Below are 21,413 nucleotides of genomic sequence, written 5' to 3'. Positions count from 1 at the left end.
TTCAGCCCCCCCACCCACCCATTAGTGTTAATCTGTCTAATGCTAGGAAATGTTACATTCACAAGACACAAGGCTACAGGTTTTATGAGCAGAATGAATAATATGTGACAGCCTACAGCCACCGGTCACAGCATGTATGCAATAAGCGCCCCCTAGTGGTGCTAGCAGGCAGGGAGAATGTTATCAATAAACAAGGACCTGTCATATCCTCCAAAGCCGTCATCATATCATTATTACTAGGCAAGAAACTGATGTTACACATTTAGTAGTTTAGAGAATTCGGCTTCCCTTTCCTTGAAGGGGGCAGAGTACAGGGTGATAAGCTCAGCTCTCATATATATTACATATACACATACATATGCCATTTGGATCAGGATTCCTAACAGGACTCACAGAAGAGATGGTGAGAGTCCTGATTACTCGCCCACAGCAGTGAATGGAGCAGCAGGTCGAGCACACATACTGCCACTCCATAGACTCTTTATGGCAGTGCCGGAGTGAGCCAATGTCCCACAGACTATGCCTATCGCTTCTTGACCAGTGGGTGTCCCAGAGGTCAGACCACCATTCAGCAACTTATTCAGTGGTCAGGAGATAATAGTTTATCTTTGGGAGGACCCCTTTGCGATCTATGTTACTACTACTACTACTAGTGAGGTGCGAGGTTCACGTGTATTGTAGACCCCCATAACCTGCCCCCTTATAGGGAGGTGACATATAAATATTATATATAATATAAAGCTGAGTGCATATGTATGTATGTATGTATGTATGTATGTATGTATGTATGTGTGTGTGTGTGTGTGTGTGTGTGTGTGTGTGTGTGTGTGTGTGTGTGTGTGTGTGTGTGTGTGTGTGTGTGTGAATGACAGCAACCAATCACAGCTCAGCTTCTATTTTGCCAGAGGTCATTAATGTGAGCTCTGAGTTTTGATTGGTTACTACAGGCAATGAGTATAAGATATATGTGTATGAGTAAAAGCTTATGTGTGAGGTAATATATGAAGTAATATGTGAGGTGATATGAGGTAATAAGAGATAATATGTTCTCAATTACGATGCTTATATCACCTGTGATACTTCAGTTACACCCAGAGCTGCAATAATCTATCAGATGCCTACAGCTCTGGCTGTGACTGGAGTATCAATCTGCCGTTATCATTCTTAGTATAAGGCAGCTAATGTGTGTGGTAATATGTTTTCATTTGTGCCGCTTACATCATATGTGATACTCCTGTCACATCAAGTGCCGTAATCATCTATCTACCGTTAGATCATCTCAGATGCCTACAGCTCTGGCTGTGACTGGAGTATCAATTTGCCGTCATCATTCTTCGTATAAGGCAGCTAATGTGTGAGGTAATACGTTTTCATTTGTGCCACTTACATCATATGTGATACTCCAGTCCCACCCAGAACTCTAATCATCTATTCCTTTTTTTTTAAAAAATTTTCCATAATAAAAAGTCTCTTTGATTTGTGATCTTTATGTGCAGATTTTTTTTTTGTTAACCCATTCTATTTTGTTATACCTAAGAGCAGTTATTCACTTTAACTGGGCATCGCTGGGGACTACAGCTAGTACACACACACACACATATATGTATGAAATAAAGGACAATACAGAAGATTACATAGTAACCTTCCCGGGGTCTGGTTTACCACACGTCAGTAATTAATGGCCGACGTTCCCCTGGAGAGAAGCGGAGGGGCTGTCGGGGCTCGCAGCAATAGCCTTGGGATTATATCATTACACAAACTTGGCAGGAACAGACGTCAGGGTTATGTGTCTGTGTAGCTGGCGTCTCCGGGCTGACAGGGAACGTCTATTCATGGCGTTCCAGATTATTGCGTTACCTCCCTCTAGTGGAAGGTAGAACAACACGTGGCCTCCTGATAGCAGGGGTCCCAGCGGTCACCCAGCAATCCTATGGATAGGGTTAGGATAGGGATCTCTGATGGGACAACCCCCAATACAAGAACCTGCAGTGCTCAGAGCCCCCTGCGCCGTTCTGTTCAGATTTCTTAACAGTATAAAGTTATTGCAAAACTTTTTGGGTAAAAATTTCCCTCAATATATTCTACAAGGAGTCTCCTACTTACCTTATATAGGGCAAGGGGTCATTCTGGGCCATTTTTAGGAGCCACTGTAAATCATCGGAGCTTCTGTCAACTGTGAACACAAGACACGACTATTATTACTCCCTCCTACACGGCATCGTTCATGCACCTCACAAGATCCGTCACCAGATATAACGCCATTAAACTACTACTCCCCTCAGGTAAGGTATGAAGTTTTCCTTCTAGAATTCCCTCTTATTTCAAATCTCATCCTTTACCTATAAAAAATCTCCTCCAAAGTCTCGTAAAAATGACCAGAGAGTAGTCAGATTTTGCCGGAGATGAGTCAAGTTTAGAGGCGGCAGGTGGAGGGTCACTTCAGACACCCCTATCTTCAGTTCTATAGCACCTAGAAACATGGTGCTGGTGTCATATTAAAGATAATAATCTCATCTTATTATCACAGACTTCAGTGCTCCTTCTTATTTACCTCCCACAGCACTTCAGGCTCATTAGAATAATTTTAAAAAGTTGATTTTTAGAAAAAAAAAAAAGGAGGCCATGGATAACAAATATAAGACGATCATCACAGTTTTACTGGAAAGAGTACGAGACGCCTTAATCCACTTTATTACTAGAGGAAAACCACAAGTTTTCCTGCCCGGTTATTCCCATTGAGCTTTAGTCTTGTGTGTTCTGTTTCCTATGTAGGTGCTAGACGTGAGGAAGTCGGGCTCAGACATAATATTCATGCGGGACTCAATGTGTTCATAAAAAACCTTAGAGTATATGAAGTGTGTATTCTCTGAAAACTTGACTTTGAAGCATATACCGTATATACTCGAGTATAAGCCGAGACCCCTAATTTCAACACAAAAAAACTGTGAAAACCTATTGACTCGTGTATAAGCCGAGGGTGGGAAATGCATTGGTCACAGCCTCCCATTATATAGCCAGCAAAACCCCTGTAGTATACAGTCTGCCCAGCCCCTGTGGTATACAGCCTGCCCAGCCCCTGTGGTATACAGCCTGCCCAGCCCCTGTGGTATACAGCCTGCCCAGCCCCTGTGGTATACAGCCTGCCCAGCCCCTGTGGTATACAGCCTGCCCAGCCCCTGTGGTATACAGCCTGCCCAGCCCCTGTGGTATACAGCCTGCCCAGCCCCTGTGGTATACAGCCTGCCCAGCCCCTGTGGTATACAGCCTGCCCAGCCCCTGTGGTATACAGCCTGCCCAGCCCCTGTGGTATACAGCCTGCCCAGCCCCTGTGGTATACAGCCTGCCCAGCCCCTGTAGTATACAGCCTGCCCAGCCCCTGTAGTATACAGCCTGCCCAGCCCCTGTAGTATACAGCCTGCCCAGCCCCTGTAGTATACAGCCTGCCCAGCCCCTGTAGTATACAGCCTGCCCAGCCCCTGTAGTATACAGCCTGCCCAGCCCCTGTAGTATACAGCCTGCCCAGCCCCTGTAGTATACAGCCTGCCCAGCCCCTGTAGTATACAGCCTGCCCAGCCCCTGTAGTATACAGCCTGCCCAGCCCCTGTAGTATACAGCCTGCCCAGCCCCTGTAGTATACAGCCTGCCCAGCCCCTGTAGTATACAGCCTGCCCAGCCCCTGTAGTATACAGCCTGCCCAGCCCCTGTAGTATACAGCCTGCCCAGTCCCTGTAGTATACAGCCTGCCCAGTCCCTGTAGTATACAGCCTGCCCAGTCCCTGTAGTATACAGCCTGCCCAGTCCCTGTAGTATACAGCCTGCCCAGTCCCTGTAGTATACAGCCTGCCCAGCCCCTGTAGTATACAGCCTGCCCAGCCACTGTAGTATACAGCCTGCCCAGCCACTGTAGTATACAGCCTGCCCAGCCACTGTAGTATACAGCCTGCCCAGCCCCTGTAGTACACAGCCTGCCCAGCCCCTGTAGTACACAGCCTGCCCAGCCCCTGTAGTATACAGCCTGTCCAGCCCCTGTAGTATACAGCCTGCCCAGCCCCTGTAGCATACAGCCTGCCCAGTCCCTGTAGCATACAGCCTGCCCTGTCCCTGTAGCATACAGCCTGCCCTGTCCCTGTAGCATACAGCCTGCCCTGTCCCTGTAGCATACAGCCTGCCCAGCCCCTGTAGCATACAGCCTGCCCAGCCCCTGTAGTATACAGCCTGCCCATCCCCTGTAGTATACAGCCTGCTCAGCCCCTGTAGTATACAGCCTGCCCAGCCCCTGTAGTATACAGCCTGCCCAGCCCCTGTAGTATACAGCCTGCCCAGCCCCTGTAGTATACAGCCTGCCCAGCCCCTGTAGTATACAGCCTGCCCAGCCCCTGTAGTATACAGCCTGCCCAGCCCCTGTAGTATACAGCCTGCCCAGTCCCTGTAGTATACAGCCTGCCCAGTCCCTGTAGTATACAGCCTGCCCAGCCCCTGTAGTATACAGCCTGCCCAGTCCCTGTAGTATACAGCCTGCCCAGCCCCTGTAGTATACAGCCTGCCCAGCCCCTGTAGTATACAGCCTGCCCAGTCCCTGTAGTATACAGCCTGCCCAGCCCCTGTAGTATACAGCCTGCCCAGCCCCTGTAGTATACAGCCTGCCCAGCCCCTGTAGCATACAGCCTGCCCAGTCCCTGTAGTATACAGCCTGCCCAGCCCCTGTAGTATACAGCCTGCCCAGTCCCTGTAGTATACAGCCTGCCCAGTCCCTGTAGTATACAGCCTGCCCAGTCCCTGTAGTATACAGCCTGCCCAGTCCCTGTAGTATACAGCCTGCCCAGTCGGTCTCCGATGCTGCCTCGGGTCCTTCGGTCCTCTTCGGATTCTTCCGCTCCTCTTCGGGTCTTCACACTCGACCGGCACACAGAATTACGTCAGCTGCTTGCCGATGTCATTGTTTGTGATCTGCCGGCATCGCGAGGGGACCCGAAGAGGATCCGAAGGACCCGCGGCGGCACCAGAGCATCGAAACAAGCATAGGACCTACGGGTGACGCCGGAAAGGTGAGTCTTGACTACTTTTTTTCTTAACTCAAGTATTAGCCGAGTTAGGGTTTTTGAGAACAAATTTTGAGCAGAAAAACTAGGCTTATACTCGAGTATATATGGGATAGATATATATATATATATATACACACACACATACATACACATAGTAACATAAGGAAAGCTCAAGTCAAATATAAATAATTGAATAATCCATGGTGCGGGGCCTGAAGGAAGTAGCGCAACACATTTACATTGTATTCCCAAAACCCTGCTAGAACCTAGAGTCCTGTTCCTCCCTTTAGGTCCTGCATAAGAGATAATTCAATGAATCATCTATGACTGGAGTGTTTCTTTAAGATTGCTCAGAATCCAGCAACAATCCTGAAAAAGAAATCCATATTTCACAGTTCTGCTGCTACTAACAACATGTTCAAAGGTATGGTTACACATCTCTCCAGGGACAATACCCATCACTGCCTGCAAAGAGCACAGCTGTGCGAGGAAAACCTTTGGTACAATTAGGACTATAAATCTATATTTCACAGTCCTGCTGCTACTAACAACATACACAATAGTATGACTACACAGATTTCTGGGGACAATACTTAAAAATGGCTGCTAGACCCCACTAATTTTCTGCTTTCCAGCACTTAATGGTTGAAGCCAGGCTGTCTACTCCAGCCATGGACAACCTTTCTAACAGCAGAGAGCCTTATTAGTAAATTTCGGTCCCCAAAAAGTTAAAGGGGTTGTCCACTTTAAGCACATTCTAGAAAATAACTGATATTGTTTGTGTGATGAAAAGTTATTACACTTTGCAATGTACTTTCTGTATCAATTCTGTAGAGTTTTCTAGATCTCTGCTTGCTGTCTTCTTGCTGTCATGCAACAGCGAGCGCCATCTTTACTTCCAATAGATAAAAGCCGGCCCGTGATCATGTGATGTCACACAAGTACATGTCTTGTTACCATCACGCAGCTTTGATTAAAATGTGTGTTATAACGAGCCGTGCACCTGTATGACATCACATGACCAGGGATATAATGAGCTGTGCACCTGTGTGACATAACATGACCAGGGATATAACGAGCCGTGCACCTGTATGACATCACATGACCAAATATATAACGAGCTGTGCACCTGTGTGACATCACATGACCAGGGATATAACGAGCCGTGCACCTGTGTGACATCACATGACCAGGGATATAACGAGCCGTGCACCTGTGTGACATCACATGACCAGGGATATAACGAGCCGTGCACCTGTGTGACATCACATGACCAGGGATATAACGAGCCGTGCACCTGTGTGACATCACATGACCAGGGATAAAACAAGCCGTTCACCTGTGTGACATCACATGACCAGGGATATAACGAGCTGTGCACCTGTGTGACATCACATGGCCATGGACCGTGTACATCTACTGGAAGTAAAGATGAAGCTTCCTTTTGCATGACAGCAAGCAGAGATCTAGAAAACTGTGAAGAATTGATACAGAAAGTATATTGCACAGTTTTTTAGATCTCTGCTTGCTGTCATGTTTCATCTTTACTTCCAGTAGATAAACACCAGTCCATGGCCATGTGATGTCACACAGGTGCACGGCTCGTTATAACACACATTTTAATCAAAGCTGCGTGATGGTAACAAGCCGTGTACCTGTGTGACATCACATGATCATGGGCCGGCTTTTATCTATTGGAAGTAAAGATGACGCTTGCTGTTGCATGGCAGCAAGAAGACAGCAAGAAGACAGCAAGCAGAGATCTTGAAAACCATGAAGAAATGATACAGAAAGTGCATTGGAAAATGTTATAACTTTTCATTACACAAACTATCAATTATTTGCTGGAATGTGCTCAAAGTGGACAACCCCTTTAAATGGCACTATCTGGGCTTCCTGCCCTATAGATATGCATGCCCAGGAAGATAGCTTCTAGCACACTATACTGGTAAGAGCTTACACTCCCTAAGGGCAATTGTAGTAAATCTGCCTGCCCAGGAAGTGCAAAGGTTGCACTGCAGCTAGAAAATGTGACGTAGAGGGGGACAATTTCTCGGTTTTATCAATTAGATAAAGTAGATATCAAGAGTTTCCGTCCAGATCCAGGCACTGTGACTGTGGTAATCATCTTATATTTGTTATCCATGACCTCCCCCCTTCTAAAATTATGCTAATGAACCATAATGGCTCTGAGGGGTTTACCACAGCCTCTTTGTGCTAACCCTTGTAACAGCCTGTGAAGCTGCAGCACAGAGAGGCCCTGGTATCAACCCCACATAGCACTTCTGGCTCATTAGAATAATTTTAAAATGTTGATTTCAGAATGAAGGAGGCCATGGATAACACATATAAGATCTATGGGTCTATGAGTAGGTGTCCCTGGTGTATCATGATGGATTTTGATGGTAGATTTCCTTTAAGGAGCATCACTTTAAAATTCAAGTTAACCAGAGAGCCTCTGAGTCAGTATTTGGGCAGGAGTCCTGTCGGCCATCACACACACCCTCTAAAGCTGCACAGCACCTCGAAAGGTGATGAAGTGATGAACAGCCGGACCGGGTCTGGCAGCGGCAGGGAACACCGCGTCCTGCTACTTGTACAACACTAAAGCGAGTGTCGCAGCACGGAACCCGGAGTGCTGACAGCGCACATGTGTTACCAGGAGGCAGAGATGGGCACACGCTTCAAAAATACAGGTGCAGCCCCATCACTGAGAGCTCCCGAGCCATGAACAGGGCTCCCAATGATGACATCACCGGGATGACATCACTGTGCCGGCGCTGGCAGAACTGATCTGGATCTGCTAAGACCAAGAAGTTCAGCCATGGAAAGTGCACCTGATAATGTGATGGAGGCAGCGGCTCCATTCCTCCGGGCACTGAGCCATAGAAAGACTGAATTAGATGCTGGATCTTCGCTCAGGGTTAAACGTCAACCAACCTGCTCACACTACAGCCTAAAAACCTGTGTCCGACATTCACACCAGTGAGAACATGTCGCTAGGTTTTACCCCACTAAACTACTACTCCCCTGAGGTAGTCGGTTCTGGAATTCACTTTTCTTTGAGAAATCTCACTTTTCCCCAGAATCAGGCAAATATAAATCAGCCTCAATTATTATTTTCACATGAGATGAGTCAATTTTAGTGGTTATAGGGGTAGTGTCACTTCACAAGACTCTATTTATGGCTCTATAGCGCCAAGAAACAAGATTTCTGTATGTATATTAAAGATAAGGCTCTCGCCTTTCAAATCACATCAGGATAATGTCAATGTGAGCTACAGAACAAGATACAGACAGCTAAATATATAGTTGGAACTGCAAAATAAAGATCCGGTTCCACCTATTTTTCTGCCTGTAGGTCCAGTTCCGTCGCTCGCGGGACCATAATGTGAGCTGAAAGATGAGATTCTTATCTTTAATATGAAACCAGTAGTAAGTTTCTAGGTGCTATAGAACTTAGGATAGAAGCTTGTGAATAGCCCTGCAACCACTGAACTTGACTCATTTCATGTGAAAATGGGATGAGAAGAGTCATATTTTCCTAAGTTCAGGGGAGATTTGTTATGGGTAAGTGGTTAAATTTTTACATAAAAGAAGGAATTCTAGAAAGGACATCCCATGCCTGACCTGAGGATCCCTTTAAGTCCAGTAATGCATACAGTGTACACTATCTGAGAGTGGTCATGATCAGAGGCTACCAAAAGTTACAAATTTCGGAGCCTATATAGAGACACACTGACCTTTTGTGTAGTCCACAACAGATTCTAAGGCGGCCACCCTGACGTCTACAAAGTGTCCGCACTCTGCGTATGACTTGAAGACCGTCGGATCGCTGGGGACGTGACCGTTCTTTTGTAGGATACGGATGGCTCTCAGGCAGCTGGGAAAAGACAAAAAAAAAAAAAAAACCTTTTAGAACTTTGTAATAAGACCAAGATAACAACATCTACAGCCCAAACACATGGTGAATGAGGAACTTGTGTCTCCGCAGGAGCATGGATGTATAGCAGGTCCCCAAAACAGTAAGAGTGTACCATAGGGGTCACCCCATGGCCATCACTTTAACACAGATACAGTGCTGTAGTATGTAATAATAATTTGTTATTAATATTGCACTTACAGATTACGCAGCGCTGCACAGAGCTTGTCAGATCAGACCCTATCCCCAATGGGGCTCACAATCTAATCAACCATTCAGTATGTTTTTGGAGTGTGGGAGGAAACCGAAGGAAACCCACGCAAACATGGAGAGAACATACAAACTCTTTGCACATGTTGATCAGGGTGGGACTTGAACCCAAACCCCCAGAACTGCAAGGTTGTAGTGCTAACCACTCAGCCACGTGCTGCCCTATAGCCAGTGTCCTGCCCTATATACTCCGTACACCGAAGCATTGTCGCAGCTCCTATCCTAATGTCCAAATGTGGCAACCACTTGCCAATACGGATGGACATCCTTTTGCAGCAAGTTGTCTAGCACATAATAGAGCAGAGAGTGATGACTCTCCCCCACCTGACGGTGATGGTGTGCCTGTAGCTGGGCAGGAGCTTCTCCATATTGAGGAAGCGAGTGATCTCCTCCAGGATAAGGCGTACGTCCGCGTTCAGATTGTCCAGGGTGCGGCATTCGTTGTTCACGCTGACTGCAGGGGTGACCGAATTGGACAGCGCATCGATGAGTTCAGCCCGGTAGTAGTTATCCGAAAACTAAAAAGAAAAAAATAAATGATGTTATCGCTTTAATAGTCTGAAGAATTCACTAGGGTTTGTCAGTTCCGCGTAAACTGGATAAAATGTGGGACTTCCAAGGTTCTTATCCAGCACTGACAATTATAGGGGTGACTGAAGTCTGACTGTTATCCCCTCTTCACAGGTTAAGGGATAACAAGTTGATCAACGAAGGTCCAACTCCTGGGACTCCCAAGGATTATGGGAACAGGACCCCCAGCAATCCAAAAAACTGAGTCCTGTTATTCCTAATAGGTGGAGCAGATGGAGTATATGTCCTGAACCCCCTTAACTCCCGCCATGTCATCTTCAGAGACGTGTCAGGAGATGAGTCTCAGGTGATTGTAGCTTTGAAGGAAATCTACCATCAAAATCAAGCATGGATAAACCTACTCATAGATCCAGGCACCGTGACTGAGGTAATCTTCTTATATGTGCTATCCATGACCACCTTCCTTCTTAAATCAACTTTTATAATTACGCAAGCAAACCAGAAGAGCTATTGGGGGCGTCGTCAGAGCCCATCCATGCTGCAGCTTCACAGGCTGTTGCCACCTTCCCTCTCCCTGATGTTATCTTACACAGTGGAAAGGGAAGAACTCTGTACAGTGTGACAGCCTATGAAGCTAAAGCAAGGAGGGGCTCTGGTAACAACCCCCAAGAGTCCTTCAGGCTCATTAGCAGATTTTAGAAGGAATGATGTCATGGATAACAAATATAAGAAGATTCCCACAGTCCCGGTGCCTGGATCTATGTGTAAGTGCCTGTAGTCTTTCATGCTGGATTCTGATGGCAGATTTCCTTGCAATGGTTTTGTATTGCTGCTATATGTCCATGCTTTGATGGCGGATTTCCTGTGTCCTTTATTCTAGGTCTATTTGTAATCAAACTGACCAGAATCATTCGGACAATTAAGATTTCATCTGCGAGAAACAAAAATCAGGCATAATAAAAAGAGCTATAGAAAAAAAAAAAAACTCATGTTCACAGTTAGAATCTCATTTCTCTCCATGCAAAACTAATTAGAATAATTTCCTGGCGTCCGACCAGGTAAACAAATGAGCTGCATCTGCTCCCAGCGCGGGTGATCCAGGCAGTGGGAAGTAGATCAGATACAAGGAGCCGGCTATAGTCCTGTGCTGTCTCTATACACTTGGGAAACCGGCCGAAAAACAGATTTTTGGGAGTCGGGTTCCTGATATCATTGTTGTAGGTGAAGAGTAGAGTAAGTGACGGTTATGATAGACAGCGATGGACAGCGCAGGGCTGCAGGATGAGCATTAGGACTGGGGCTGTACGGCTGCATCGCTTGTCTAAATATCAAAGAATGGGAAAGAAAAAAAGTTAAATTAGATAATCAGAAGGAATCCAAATTCAGCGCAATTCTTCAATTTGTCCTTTCTGCGTTTCCCAGCAGCCACCTTTGGTTGTGGAGCTGCAAAGAAACCAGATCCCAAAATGCTGTGTCCACCTACGTCTTCAGTAAGTTCCCTATATACTGCTATACAGCTATCTTGCAGTATTTGGTAGGAACGATCAGACCCCCTAGGGTTAAATTATACTAGAGGGAATGTAAGTACGGTAAAAAAAAAAAAAAAAAAGAAAAGAAAAAGAAAATGCTAAAAAATCTAAAACCCCCCATCCCCTAGAAATTATATAAATATAAACTAAATCTTAAACGTGTCAGATATCACCACATCCTAAAAGTCCTGATCTATCAAAATATAAAAATTGCTATTTGCGTCGGTTAATTTGTAGCGGAAAAATAGCGCCCAAAGCGACACTATTTTACCATTTTGAACATAAAATTTAATAAAAAATGATCAAAAAGTGGTACAGGCTGTCCCCTACTTATGGACACCCGACTTACAGACGACCCACTGTGACCTCTGGTGACCTCTCTGGATGCTTTTCTTTAGTCCCAGGCGGCAATGATCACCTGTGAGGTGTCTGTAATGAAGCTTTATTGATATTCCTGGTTCCCATTAAAGCAAAATATTTAGAAAATCCACTTGTCACTGGGACAAAATATTTTTTGACTGGAGTTAAAATTATAAAATATATAGTTACAGCTTACATACAAATTCAACGTAAGTACAAACCTAAGGAACCTATTTTGTATGTAACCCGGGGACTGACTGTATAGTCCCCAGGATGAACATGAAAACGCGAGCTCGTCCTGCAAAAAATTAGACCGTGCACAGGTGATGGCGAAATTAAGATTTTTTTTTTTCCGTACAAAAGGTTTTACATTTTTTTTAAATGTATAAAAACACAAATAAATCTGTATAAATTTGGTTTCCCCCTGTGATCATATCGGCCCAAAAATAAAGGAGACGAGTCATTTGGAGCGCACTGGGAAAGTTAAAAACTAAGCCCATTAAAAAATGGCGCAAATCCGTTCTTTCATCACTTTCATGGAGTATTAAACGCAGTCACTTGGAAGTACAATTTGTTACGCAGAAAACCCGCCTTGGATTTTTTTGAAGGTGAGGAGTGGGTAATGGAAGCTCAAAACGAAAAAGACGGCATCCTTCAGGGGTTAATATGACACCACGGGACACATTTACTTACCCGGTCCCTGCGCGATCCCCGATCCCGATTGTCCAACGAGGATGCCGCGATTCACTGCCAGAGTGCGCCCGATATCCTGCATGTGTTGCTTCAGTGCATGTAGGTGCTTGGCAAGTTAAATCCCGCGGTTTGTCCGAATCCGTCAGATCGTCTGTCGGACAGTTCGACCCCCCCGCCCCCCCCGAATTTGTGCCGCATGAAAGCAAGGACGATTGCGCCAAATTCCGATCACGTGTGTCAAAAACCCCTTTTAAATCCCTGCCCCAGCGGCGCAAAACGGAAATTGTCGGGATGTCCGACGAAAGTGCGGTCCGCGGGGCCCTTTGTGAATGAGCCCCTATTTGTCTAGGTCCTATAGAACTGAAATTAGGGCCGCCCGAAGTGCAGCCTCGAAAAGTGACTCATCCATGTTAATTCTGACCCTTCTCTGCTCATTGTCACATGACTTTGGAGGAGATCTTTTTAGGCAAACGGGTGAGGGTTCACATAATAGATGGAATTTTAGAAAGTACATGGGGTAAAATTTTAATGGGGTAAAATCTGGTGACATAATTTATGGCTTTTATACATTCAGATACAAATTCTGCTTCACTGCTACCAACAAATGAAACATCTGAGCAGCACTTTTTTTTTTTTTTTAAAGAAAATCGATTAAATCCCGACCCAGTGACGTGCCGGCTGCTCTGGATACTATTCCAACTCCTTACCTTGTTCTTCCTGTTGTCGTTGTACTTGATGAGGTCTAAGATAAATGACAGGACTTCTTTGGGACATAAGTTATGGATGTCTCTCAGCTGGGCCATCGCCACCGGCATCGTCTGCCAAAAACAGCAAGTGGGAAAGACAAAAAGATTTGGAATTTTACATTTAGCATGTAAGAGGAAGATCAGGACAACATGGTGTGAAATGTGTCCCTTTAAATATGGCCGCTCTTCTAATGGCGGCTCTTACAGGAATGGGAACTGAACTGGAGGCACCGACCCAAGATGGGAGAATGACTACCTGTCAGTGAGTGGAGCTCCTGCTGCAGCCATTTCCAAGACCTCAGTGTTCAGTGAGTGGAACCATTGTGCCCCTTTTTTAGGATGGTCTAAAGGCATTCACAACACATTTAGTTTTCTGGTTGAATCCCTTATACTTAGGCCCCATTCACTTGACCGTCGTGGGGACGAGTATACGCTGACAAATTTGCAGCTGGATATACGTCCACCTACGTCTGGAGATTTCCCCATGTGTACTGCCGTGCTGTGTGGTTCCCTATGGAGAGGGGAGGGGTGAGCAGTACCGCTCCTCCTCCTCCTCTTCAGTGCCACTGGCGTGGGCCCTATCCCACCGTATGCTCATACAGCCAGATCGCTGCTGCCAATGCTCAGGGTGTGTCCCCTAGTGAGATCACTGTTCTTATATGGACAGCTGCTGCGCACGCTCAGCGGAGGCCTGGGTGGATGCAATGCATTGTCTCCACTGAGTGAATATACCTGTACATAAGGCTACATTCACACAACAGTGTACCGTACCACGATGGGCAAACGGCGATCCATAGAGTAATCAGCAAATCACTGATTACCAAACAATGACCTGTCCTAATGATCGTTCATAAACAGATATTACCCAGATAACCGCTTCACTTACGAAGAATAATTTGACAAAACAAAAAAAATATCCTGCACGATAAACCCTACAGAGAGAAGAGTCGGCTCCTCTCACCTTCTGCAGAAAGTAACTCTGGAAGTTCATGAAGTTGTTGGTTTTCACAATGTTGGGGCAGCTCTTACAGCAGAACATCCGTGTGAACAAGGACTTCATGGCTGGAGGTCCGGTCCACGTGCTCACCATGGAGTTAGCAATCTAGGAGACACAAAGTATACAAATATTGTATAACTTGTAAAGTCACAACCTGGTGGAAAATCTGCGGCATCGAGATGTTTCCTAAGGGGAAAGTCTGTCTGATAATGTAGCTTTGAAGATACAGTACATGATATTTTATGCATCTTAAAGGGGTAGGCCACTTATCATTTTTAACCCCTTACTTTACAATTTTACTAGAGTTTTATTGCTGTTTTAGCTCCAATCACACAATGACACTCTCAGCTCTGCTACATCTCAGCTATAACACACACACAGTCAGCTCTGCTATACCTCCTCCCCTTCTATAGAGATAAGTAGCATGTAAAGTAAGTCTCTGCAGGCTGCTTTGCTGGCAGGAAGTGCCTGTGCCTGAGCTGGTCATGTAAAGCAGGGGGAAGGGAGGGCAGACAGCACACTGCAGTGTGCAGACAGGAGAAGCTATTCATGAGTAGAATCTGTGCTTCCCGACCACAGTGAGAAGATTTATGGTCGGATCCCGGGCCAACGGGGTGTACACCAGGACTCACAGAGACAGGTTGGACTTATCTGTGAAATGCCTTATTTTTGTTAATAACAGTGAATTAGAGAATGTGTTATTTTGTTACCCTGAGTACATATAAGAAAGTTGTCTTCATGGGAATAGCCGTATAAGTGTAATATGGGTGACCCTGTTAGGGACTTCTACCTAACCTTTAACCAGTTTTTCGGAGAATGCCAACTTGGGGTAAGGGAAATGGTAAGTTGGCCATTTCATGTTCTTCAGCACTGCCGGCAAGGAATAAGTGACCCCCGACACTTCTAGTCCTGCCAACAGTACTGGAGAACAGGAAGCCACCGCAACACTGGCTTAGCGTTTTTGTGATCAATGGAAAACCCCCTTAATGTACAAGTGATTAGGAGTCACGGCTTCAGTTTGTCCTGTGTTATGGTAATCAAGCCTATCCTATGGACAACCCCATTAGGTATATAATCATTTGTACCCGTCTGCATATGGCCTTGACTCTATAGTGGTAATAGACGGACAATACAATTTGCCCGGCTATTCAGATCCCTATTTAAAGGACATCTACCGAAAGGATGAAAGGCTCTATGCAAATGAGCCTGGGGGGCTCAAGGCTCCATTAACACCTATGGAACTTGGAGCCCCTCAGGCTCATTTGCATACAGTCCTTCTTCCTGTTAGTAGATGCCCTTTAATAAAAAAAACAATCAAGTAGAATTTACCCCGAATTGGCAAGCACCAGACACCAGAAGGTTAATCTCCATCCACCAACACTGTGGACTAAATAACATCACCTCCAGATTATCAGCTGCCGACACTGGATGGGCGTTCCACAGGGTCAACTGGAACTTGGGCTTTCTGCATTTTCGGACTATAAGCACTAAACTCCCACCCAGCATGTAAATGGTGCACAACAATCCAACACATCCGGCTCATGCAGGGTCTCACCTTGGCCAGGCAGAAGCATGCCTTCATCCGGACTCGGTAGAAGCACTGCTCCTGCTCCAGGATGTCGGTGAGAGCCAGTCGTGAAGCGGGGGTAGGGAAGTTTTCCAGAGCTAGAATAGACTCTTCCTGGGCGACCACGTCTCTCTCGTAGCGGAGCTGATACTGCCACATGAAATCCGCCTGTTCAAACTCCACCTTCCTCAGCAACGACATGTCCGGATCTATCCGTATCCAGAGCAATGGCGAATCCGCGCTGTAGAAACAAATCATAGTGGTTATTTTGGAAGAGCCGTTTGTATCAGTTTACCCCTTTACTGCCGATGAGAAGTTTGGTGCACAATGGGCGTGGCTACTAGGTTTGGTGCACCCTCTCTGACACAGTTTCATAAGAAGAGAAAGTGTGGCCAATCAAGGCTTAGTGTGGGTGAACTGGGCAGGAAAAAGAGCTCCTTTAGTGCTGTAGCTTCACATGCTGTTACACTGTCTCCCCCTCTGCTCCCTCAGCACTTCACCTCCTCCCTCTGCCTGATATAATCTCACACAGTGCAAAGGGGGAAGTGCTTCTGCAGTGTAACAGTCTGCAAAACTTGCATTCTGCACATGCTACCTCTATGGCACAGTTTCATAGGAGAAGAAGGGCAATTGCGATTTGACTGTGCAAGACAAGGTGCAGCGGAGATCAAGTCCATGCCCACTGTAACGAGAAATGCTCATTTGCATATATAGGGTCTCTGACTGTAGTAGCGGGTTCAATTACTGACATGAGGTTTACTAATGCTTTACTGCATGAGTGGTACCACAGAATCCAGTGTTACCAGAGCCCCTCTGTGCTGCAGCTTTACAGGCTCTTACACTGCCCCCTGCACAGTGTAACAGCTTGTGAAGCTCTGGTAACAACCCCTAGATTCTTCTGGCTCATTAGCATTAATTTAAAAGTTGATTTTAGAAGGAAGGAGGCCATGGATAACAAATATAAGAAGATTACCACAATCACGTTGCCTGGATCTGAGTTTATGGCTTATCATGAAGGATTTTGATTTTAGATTTCCTTTAAGCCAAAGTCTCAACTTACTCCATAGCAGACAGGTCCATGTCAACCTCTTCCCCGTTCATCAATGGAATTTTCTTCTTTTTATTCCTGTAAAAGAAATATATTTTTGTTCTTTAATAAATCCCCCAACCAAAATATGATATAGTCACACCCCATATTTAAATTTGCTGTCTTCTCATTGGAGGATTAGGAGGCATAATACGGCGCACAGACACAATAACTAGCGGGTACTTGTTAGGGAAAACATGATAGGCTCTTTAGAGATGTGGATCCAAGACTAAGGCTACATTCACACACATGTATGGGGGACGTATATACGGCCGATATACGTCCCCCATACACTTCTATGGGCTCACGGCCCTGTACGGGAGCAGTACGGTGCAGCACACGTGCGGCACCGTACCGCTCCATAGCCCGGGAAATATAGGACATGACCTATCTTGTCCCGTATTACGGCGCCGTGCGCCATAACTTCCTATGAAGAGGGGCAGGGGTGAGCAGCGCTCACCTCCTCCTCTCCCCATGCTGCCCTGTGCCCGAATGGAATGGGGGGTCCGGCAGCTCCGTTCTCTGTCTATGAGATAGCACGCAGTTATCTCCTGCATGAATAGAGTGTCAGCACACATGGCGGGGGTTTCCTACGGGCTTTATATAGATGCAGACCACCGCACTAAGCAGCCGCTAATGCTACAGAGCCGACACAAGACATCCTAGAAGATCATCCTGGATTTCGGAGACTACGTGGTTGATCTTGTTGAGTCTCCTGGGGCCTATGTAAAAGCTATTACATGCAGAGGGAAACAACTAAACTTCCCCATATGTTTAGACAGCGGGTTCTGATCAGCAAATCCATATAAGCCGCCTTCTGTTTAGAATAGACTGGAAGGATGTTAAGAAACAGGATCCCCCCCCCCCCCCGATGTGATGTGAATGAAAACACATGTGCGGTGGGGACGCTGAAGCCCACAACAACATGGAGGAAAGAAGCCGTCGTAGGGGCAGCAAGGTGGCTCAGTGGTTAGCATTACAGCCTTGCAGTGCTGGAGTCCTGGGTTCAAGTCCCAGGGTCAACATCTGCAAAGAGTTTGTATGTTCTCTCCGTGTTTGCGTGCGTTTCCTCCAGGTCCTCAGGTTTCCATCCACACTCCAAAACATACTGATAGGTTGATTTGACTGTGAGCACCATTGGCGACAGGGACCGATTTGGGAAGCTCCGTGCAGCGCTGCCTAATCTGTGTGCGCTGTATAAAAAATTATTATTAAGTCACCAGCGCTGCCTCACTGTGTAAGATAGGAACCGAACTATGTGTAGTCATTTGAGTATGTTAGGACACATTTATATTTCACAGTCCTGCTGCTACTGATTGCACTGGAGGCATTCCACACACTACTGTGCTTTGTGCTCCTTGCAGACAGTGCTGGGTATTGTCCCTGGAGGGATGTGTAATCATAGCTTTGTATATGTTGTTAGTAGCAGCAGGACGGTGAAGTATGGATTTATACCTTTAGAATTGTAATGAGGGTGTGTCCTCACACTGCTGTGCTCTGTTCTCTGCAGACAGTTCTGAGTATTCAGAAAAGTGTAATCATACCTTTGTGTATGTTGTTAGTAGCAGCAGGACTGTGAAACAAGGATTTATATTCCAAGATGGGTTTCACCGAGTGCATTGGGGGTGTGCCCTAACAATTCTGTAAGCTTCGCTGTCTGTATTGGGGAAGGGGGGGGGGTGTCTCCACACTGCTGTGTCCTGAGCTCTCTGTATTGAGCTCCTCCGCAACTCTTCAGCCGGCCACCGCTGTTAGTCAGAGCAGAGGAGGAGGGGCTTTGCAGAAAATCATTACAGAGAGCCAAGACCACAGCAGTGTGAGGACACAATCCTGGCATTTGCTAAGCAAAGGCAATGGAGGGAAGGGGGTGGCAGGAAATCACCTTCTACTTTTTGAGTGGCAGGGAATGTCATGCTTCAAGCTGTTCTCCTCGATCTGTAACGTGTGGTTAAAGGATCCGTCCAGCTCTTGTACCGTCACTTTAAGAGGACCCTATGGCGGGAAGGAGAAAAATAAAAAGATGTAGTCATCATTACAGCACAAAGATTCAGATATCACTGGCTGCAAAGTAGAGAATGTATGGGGGGGGAGACGGGACAACATCATTGGAAGAATGGTAGTTTTCTAAAAATCTCTTAAATTGCTTTATCTGTTTTCGTGAGTGGACTTCTATTTCTCGATGTATACTCATACAGGACCGCCCAATATGAAAAATAATATAGAATCTACTCAGTTCTGTAGAATTGTTCCCAGGGTACTGAAAGGAGGTTGTGGACATGTCTTCCAAAATCAGCGCCACCCCTGACCATGGCTGATGTTGGTATTGCAGCTCAGCTGCATAGAAATTAATAAAGCAAAGTTGCTACAACATCACAAACCATGGACAGGCGGGGCGTTGTTTTAGGAAGATAGCAGCCATGTTTTTCAACCTCCCGAGAAACCCTTTAACTTTAAGGCTGTGTTCACACGTTGCACTTTGGTTGCGCTTTCAATGCGTCTTGAAATGAATTACAACAGCTGAGGAGAGGGGATTTGCCTAATTACATTACTGTTAACATTTGCATTTACAACTGGCAATGTTGAAACGTGTTAAAGGAAACCTACCATTTGATTTGATGCATTATGAAGCAAACACACCTTGAGACTGCTGTAGCTACACTGATGCAGGATCATATCTTGGTTAATCCCTGAGCTGCGTAGTTTTGCTGAAAAAACAATTATACCATTCAGGACCTAGGGAAAGCTGGGTCAGCATGGATGCCTAGATCACGGAGATTGAAATTACAAATGGAGGTTAGTCAAGACATGACTAATCAACCTGAGCAGCATCACTCATACACAGCAGCTGGGGGATGGTGCAGCAATTGATTATTCCGTCTGGCAGGGAGAACAGTGATTGCATCATCCTCTCCTGCAGAGAATAAATCATGTGCTAGGAGAAGCACTGAACGAGCCATAGAAGCGACAGAGCTTCATTATCATAATGTTAAATCTGCTTTAAATCAGCAAAACCACTCAGCCCAGGGATTAACCAAGATATGATACTGCATCAGTGTAACTACAGCATTCTCAAGGTATGTTTGCTTCATACTGCATCAACTCAAATGGTAGGTTTTCTTTAATGCATGTGTTTTGTTAACGCACATGTTAACATTGTGTTAACAAATTTAAACAGTAATGTAATTAGGCAATTCACCTCTCCTCAGCTGTTGTAATGCATTTCAAAACGCATTGAAAACACAATGGGGCACATTTACTTACCTGTCCTCAGGAGTTCCCCGAAAGTGCATTGTCCATGTATAATGCACATCTGCCGTGTGCGAAACAATCCCCTGTTAAATAGCTGTCACAGTGGCGCAAATCTCGAAAACGGCAGAAAATCTGACGAAAGTATGATCCGCGGACCCTCAGTAAATAAGTCCCATTTTGTGAAAGCGCCCAAAGGGTGCTGTCATACGGTGCGTTCTCGGACAGTTCTTGGTGCATTTTTAAATGCGTGTATGTTAACTAGCATTTGGCTGGTAGGAATCCACTTCACAACTGCTTACATTTCCAGAAATAAAGATAAACACAATCCAACCAGCCAAAACGCACGGTAAACAAGTTTATGAATGCACGAAGAACGGTCCAAGAACGCACCGTGTGGTGGTGAAAGCCAAGGTAAACCGCAGTATGGAAGCAATTCTGACATATAGAAACAGGAGGTCCCCAAATCTTACCACATATTTCTGGGTCCCCAGGACGGTGCACTCTTGTTTTATTTCCAATTCCAAAACGTTGCGTTTTCTGTTGAAAGCGAAGCTGCCATAAAACTTCACAACGCCGCTCTGGTCTCTGGATGACGGCGTTAAGGGTTTTTTTTTAGAAAGTCATCGGAAGTTTTCGTTAGGAAAAAAAAAAGTTTCATTAACCAACCAACTTTTTGGAATTTTATGTATCAAACTCTGCACTTTTATTTTTCTATACCCGAATATTTCTATACCCGAATATTTCCGATTTGCGCCGATTTTCTCTGAATTGCCCTGGGATTTTGGCGCACGCGATCGGATTGTGCCGCATCGGCGCTGGCATGCACGCGGCGGAAATCGGGGGGGGGGGGGGGGGGCGTGGCCGTGCGAAAACCCGACGGATTCTGAAAAAACGCCGCATTTAAAAAAATAAATGTGTCGCTTGGGACGCGCTTACCTTCACTTGGTCCGGCCCGGTGAACTCCAGCGCGTTCAAATGCTTTTCAGCGCAGCAGCGCCACCTGGTGGACGGCGGAGGAACTACCTTGATGAATCTCGGCCGGACCCGAATCCAGCGCAAAGAACGCACCGCTGGATCGCGAACGGACCGGGTAAGTAAATCTGCCCCAATGAGCCTCAGCTGATGCACTTACTACCTACAGGAATCTAGGGGCTGAGAAAACTTTGGGCATGCACTGTACCGCACAGGGGGATAGAAAAATTCACTAACACAGATACTGACGATTAGTCAGGCTCCTATCCCACAGTTCGGCCTCCCTGACTGTATACTTAGGGTGCGTGCACGCGTTCAGTTTTTCAGATGCAGTTTTTAATGTGCAAACCAGGAGTGGAATTAAAAAAAAAAGAGGATATGTTCTCACCCATTATGATCCACACCTGCTTATGGCTTCAAAAACTGCATCTGAAAATCTGAACGTGTG

The 21,413-nt window shown here is 45.9% G+C and overlaps 1 protein-coding gene across 2 annotated transcripts in view; it reads right to left on the bottom strand.

The window, feature by feature from the left end:
• The window catches only part of TAF2 (TATA-box binding protein associated factor 2), a 62,832-nt gene that overhangs the window by 19,241 nt on the left and 22,178 nt on the right, over positions 1–21,413 (bottom strand). For both annotated transcript variants that reach the window (XM_072151264.1, XM_072151262.1), the window contains exons 13-21: positions 20,464–20,578; positions 18,627–18,736; positions 16,718–16,783; positions 15,646–15,898; positions 14,055–14,195; positions 13,055–13,165; positions 9,559–9,752; positions 8,786–8,925; positions 2,104–2,173 (exon numbers count right to left, since the gene is read on the bottom strand). In XM_072151264.1, the coding sequence (XP_072007365.1) occupies positions 2,104–2,173; positions 8,786–8,925; positions 9,559–9,752; positions 13,055–13,165; positions 14,055–14,195; positions 15,646–15,898; positions 16,718–16,783; positions 18,627–18,736; positions 20,464–20,578 (1,200 nt within the window). The remainder of the gene's footprint in view (positions 1–2,103; positions 2,174–8,785; positions 8,926–9,558; positions 9,753–13,054; positions 13,166–14,054; positions 14,196–15,645; positions 15,899–16,717; positions 16,784–18,626; positions 18,737–20,463; positions 20,579–21,413) is intronic.

Source organism: Engystomops pustulosus, chromosome 5 (genome assembly GCF_040894005.1).
Source record: "Engystomops pustulosus chromosome 5, aEngPut4.maternal, whole genome shotgun sequence".
Classification (NCBI taxonomy): Eukaryota; Metazoa; Chordata; class Amphibia; order Anura; family Leptodactylidae; genus Engystomops; species Engystomops pustulosus.
Note: the sequence above shows the minus strand (reverse complement) of the source record. Positions and strands in the feature narration are given on the sequence as shown.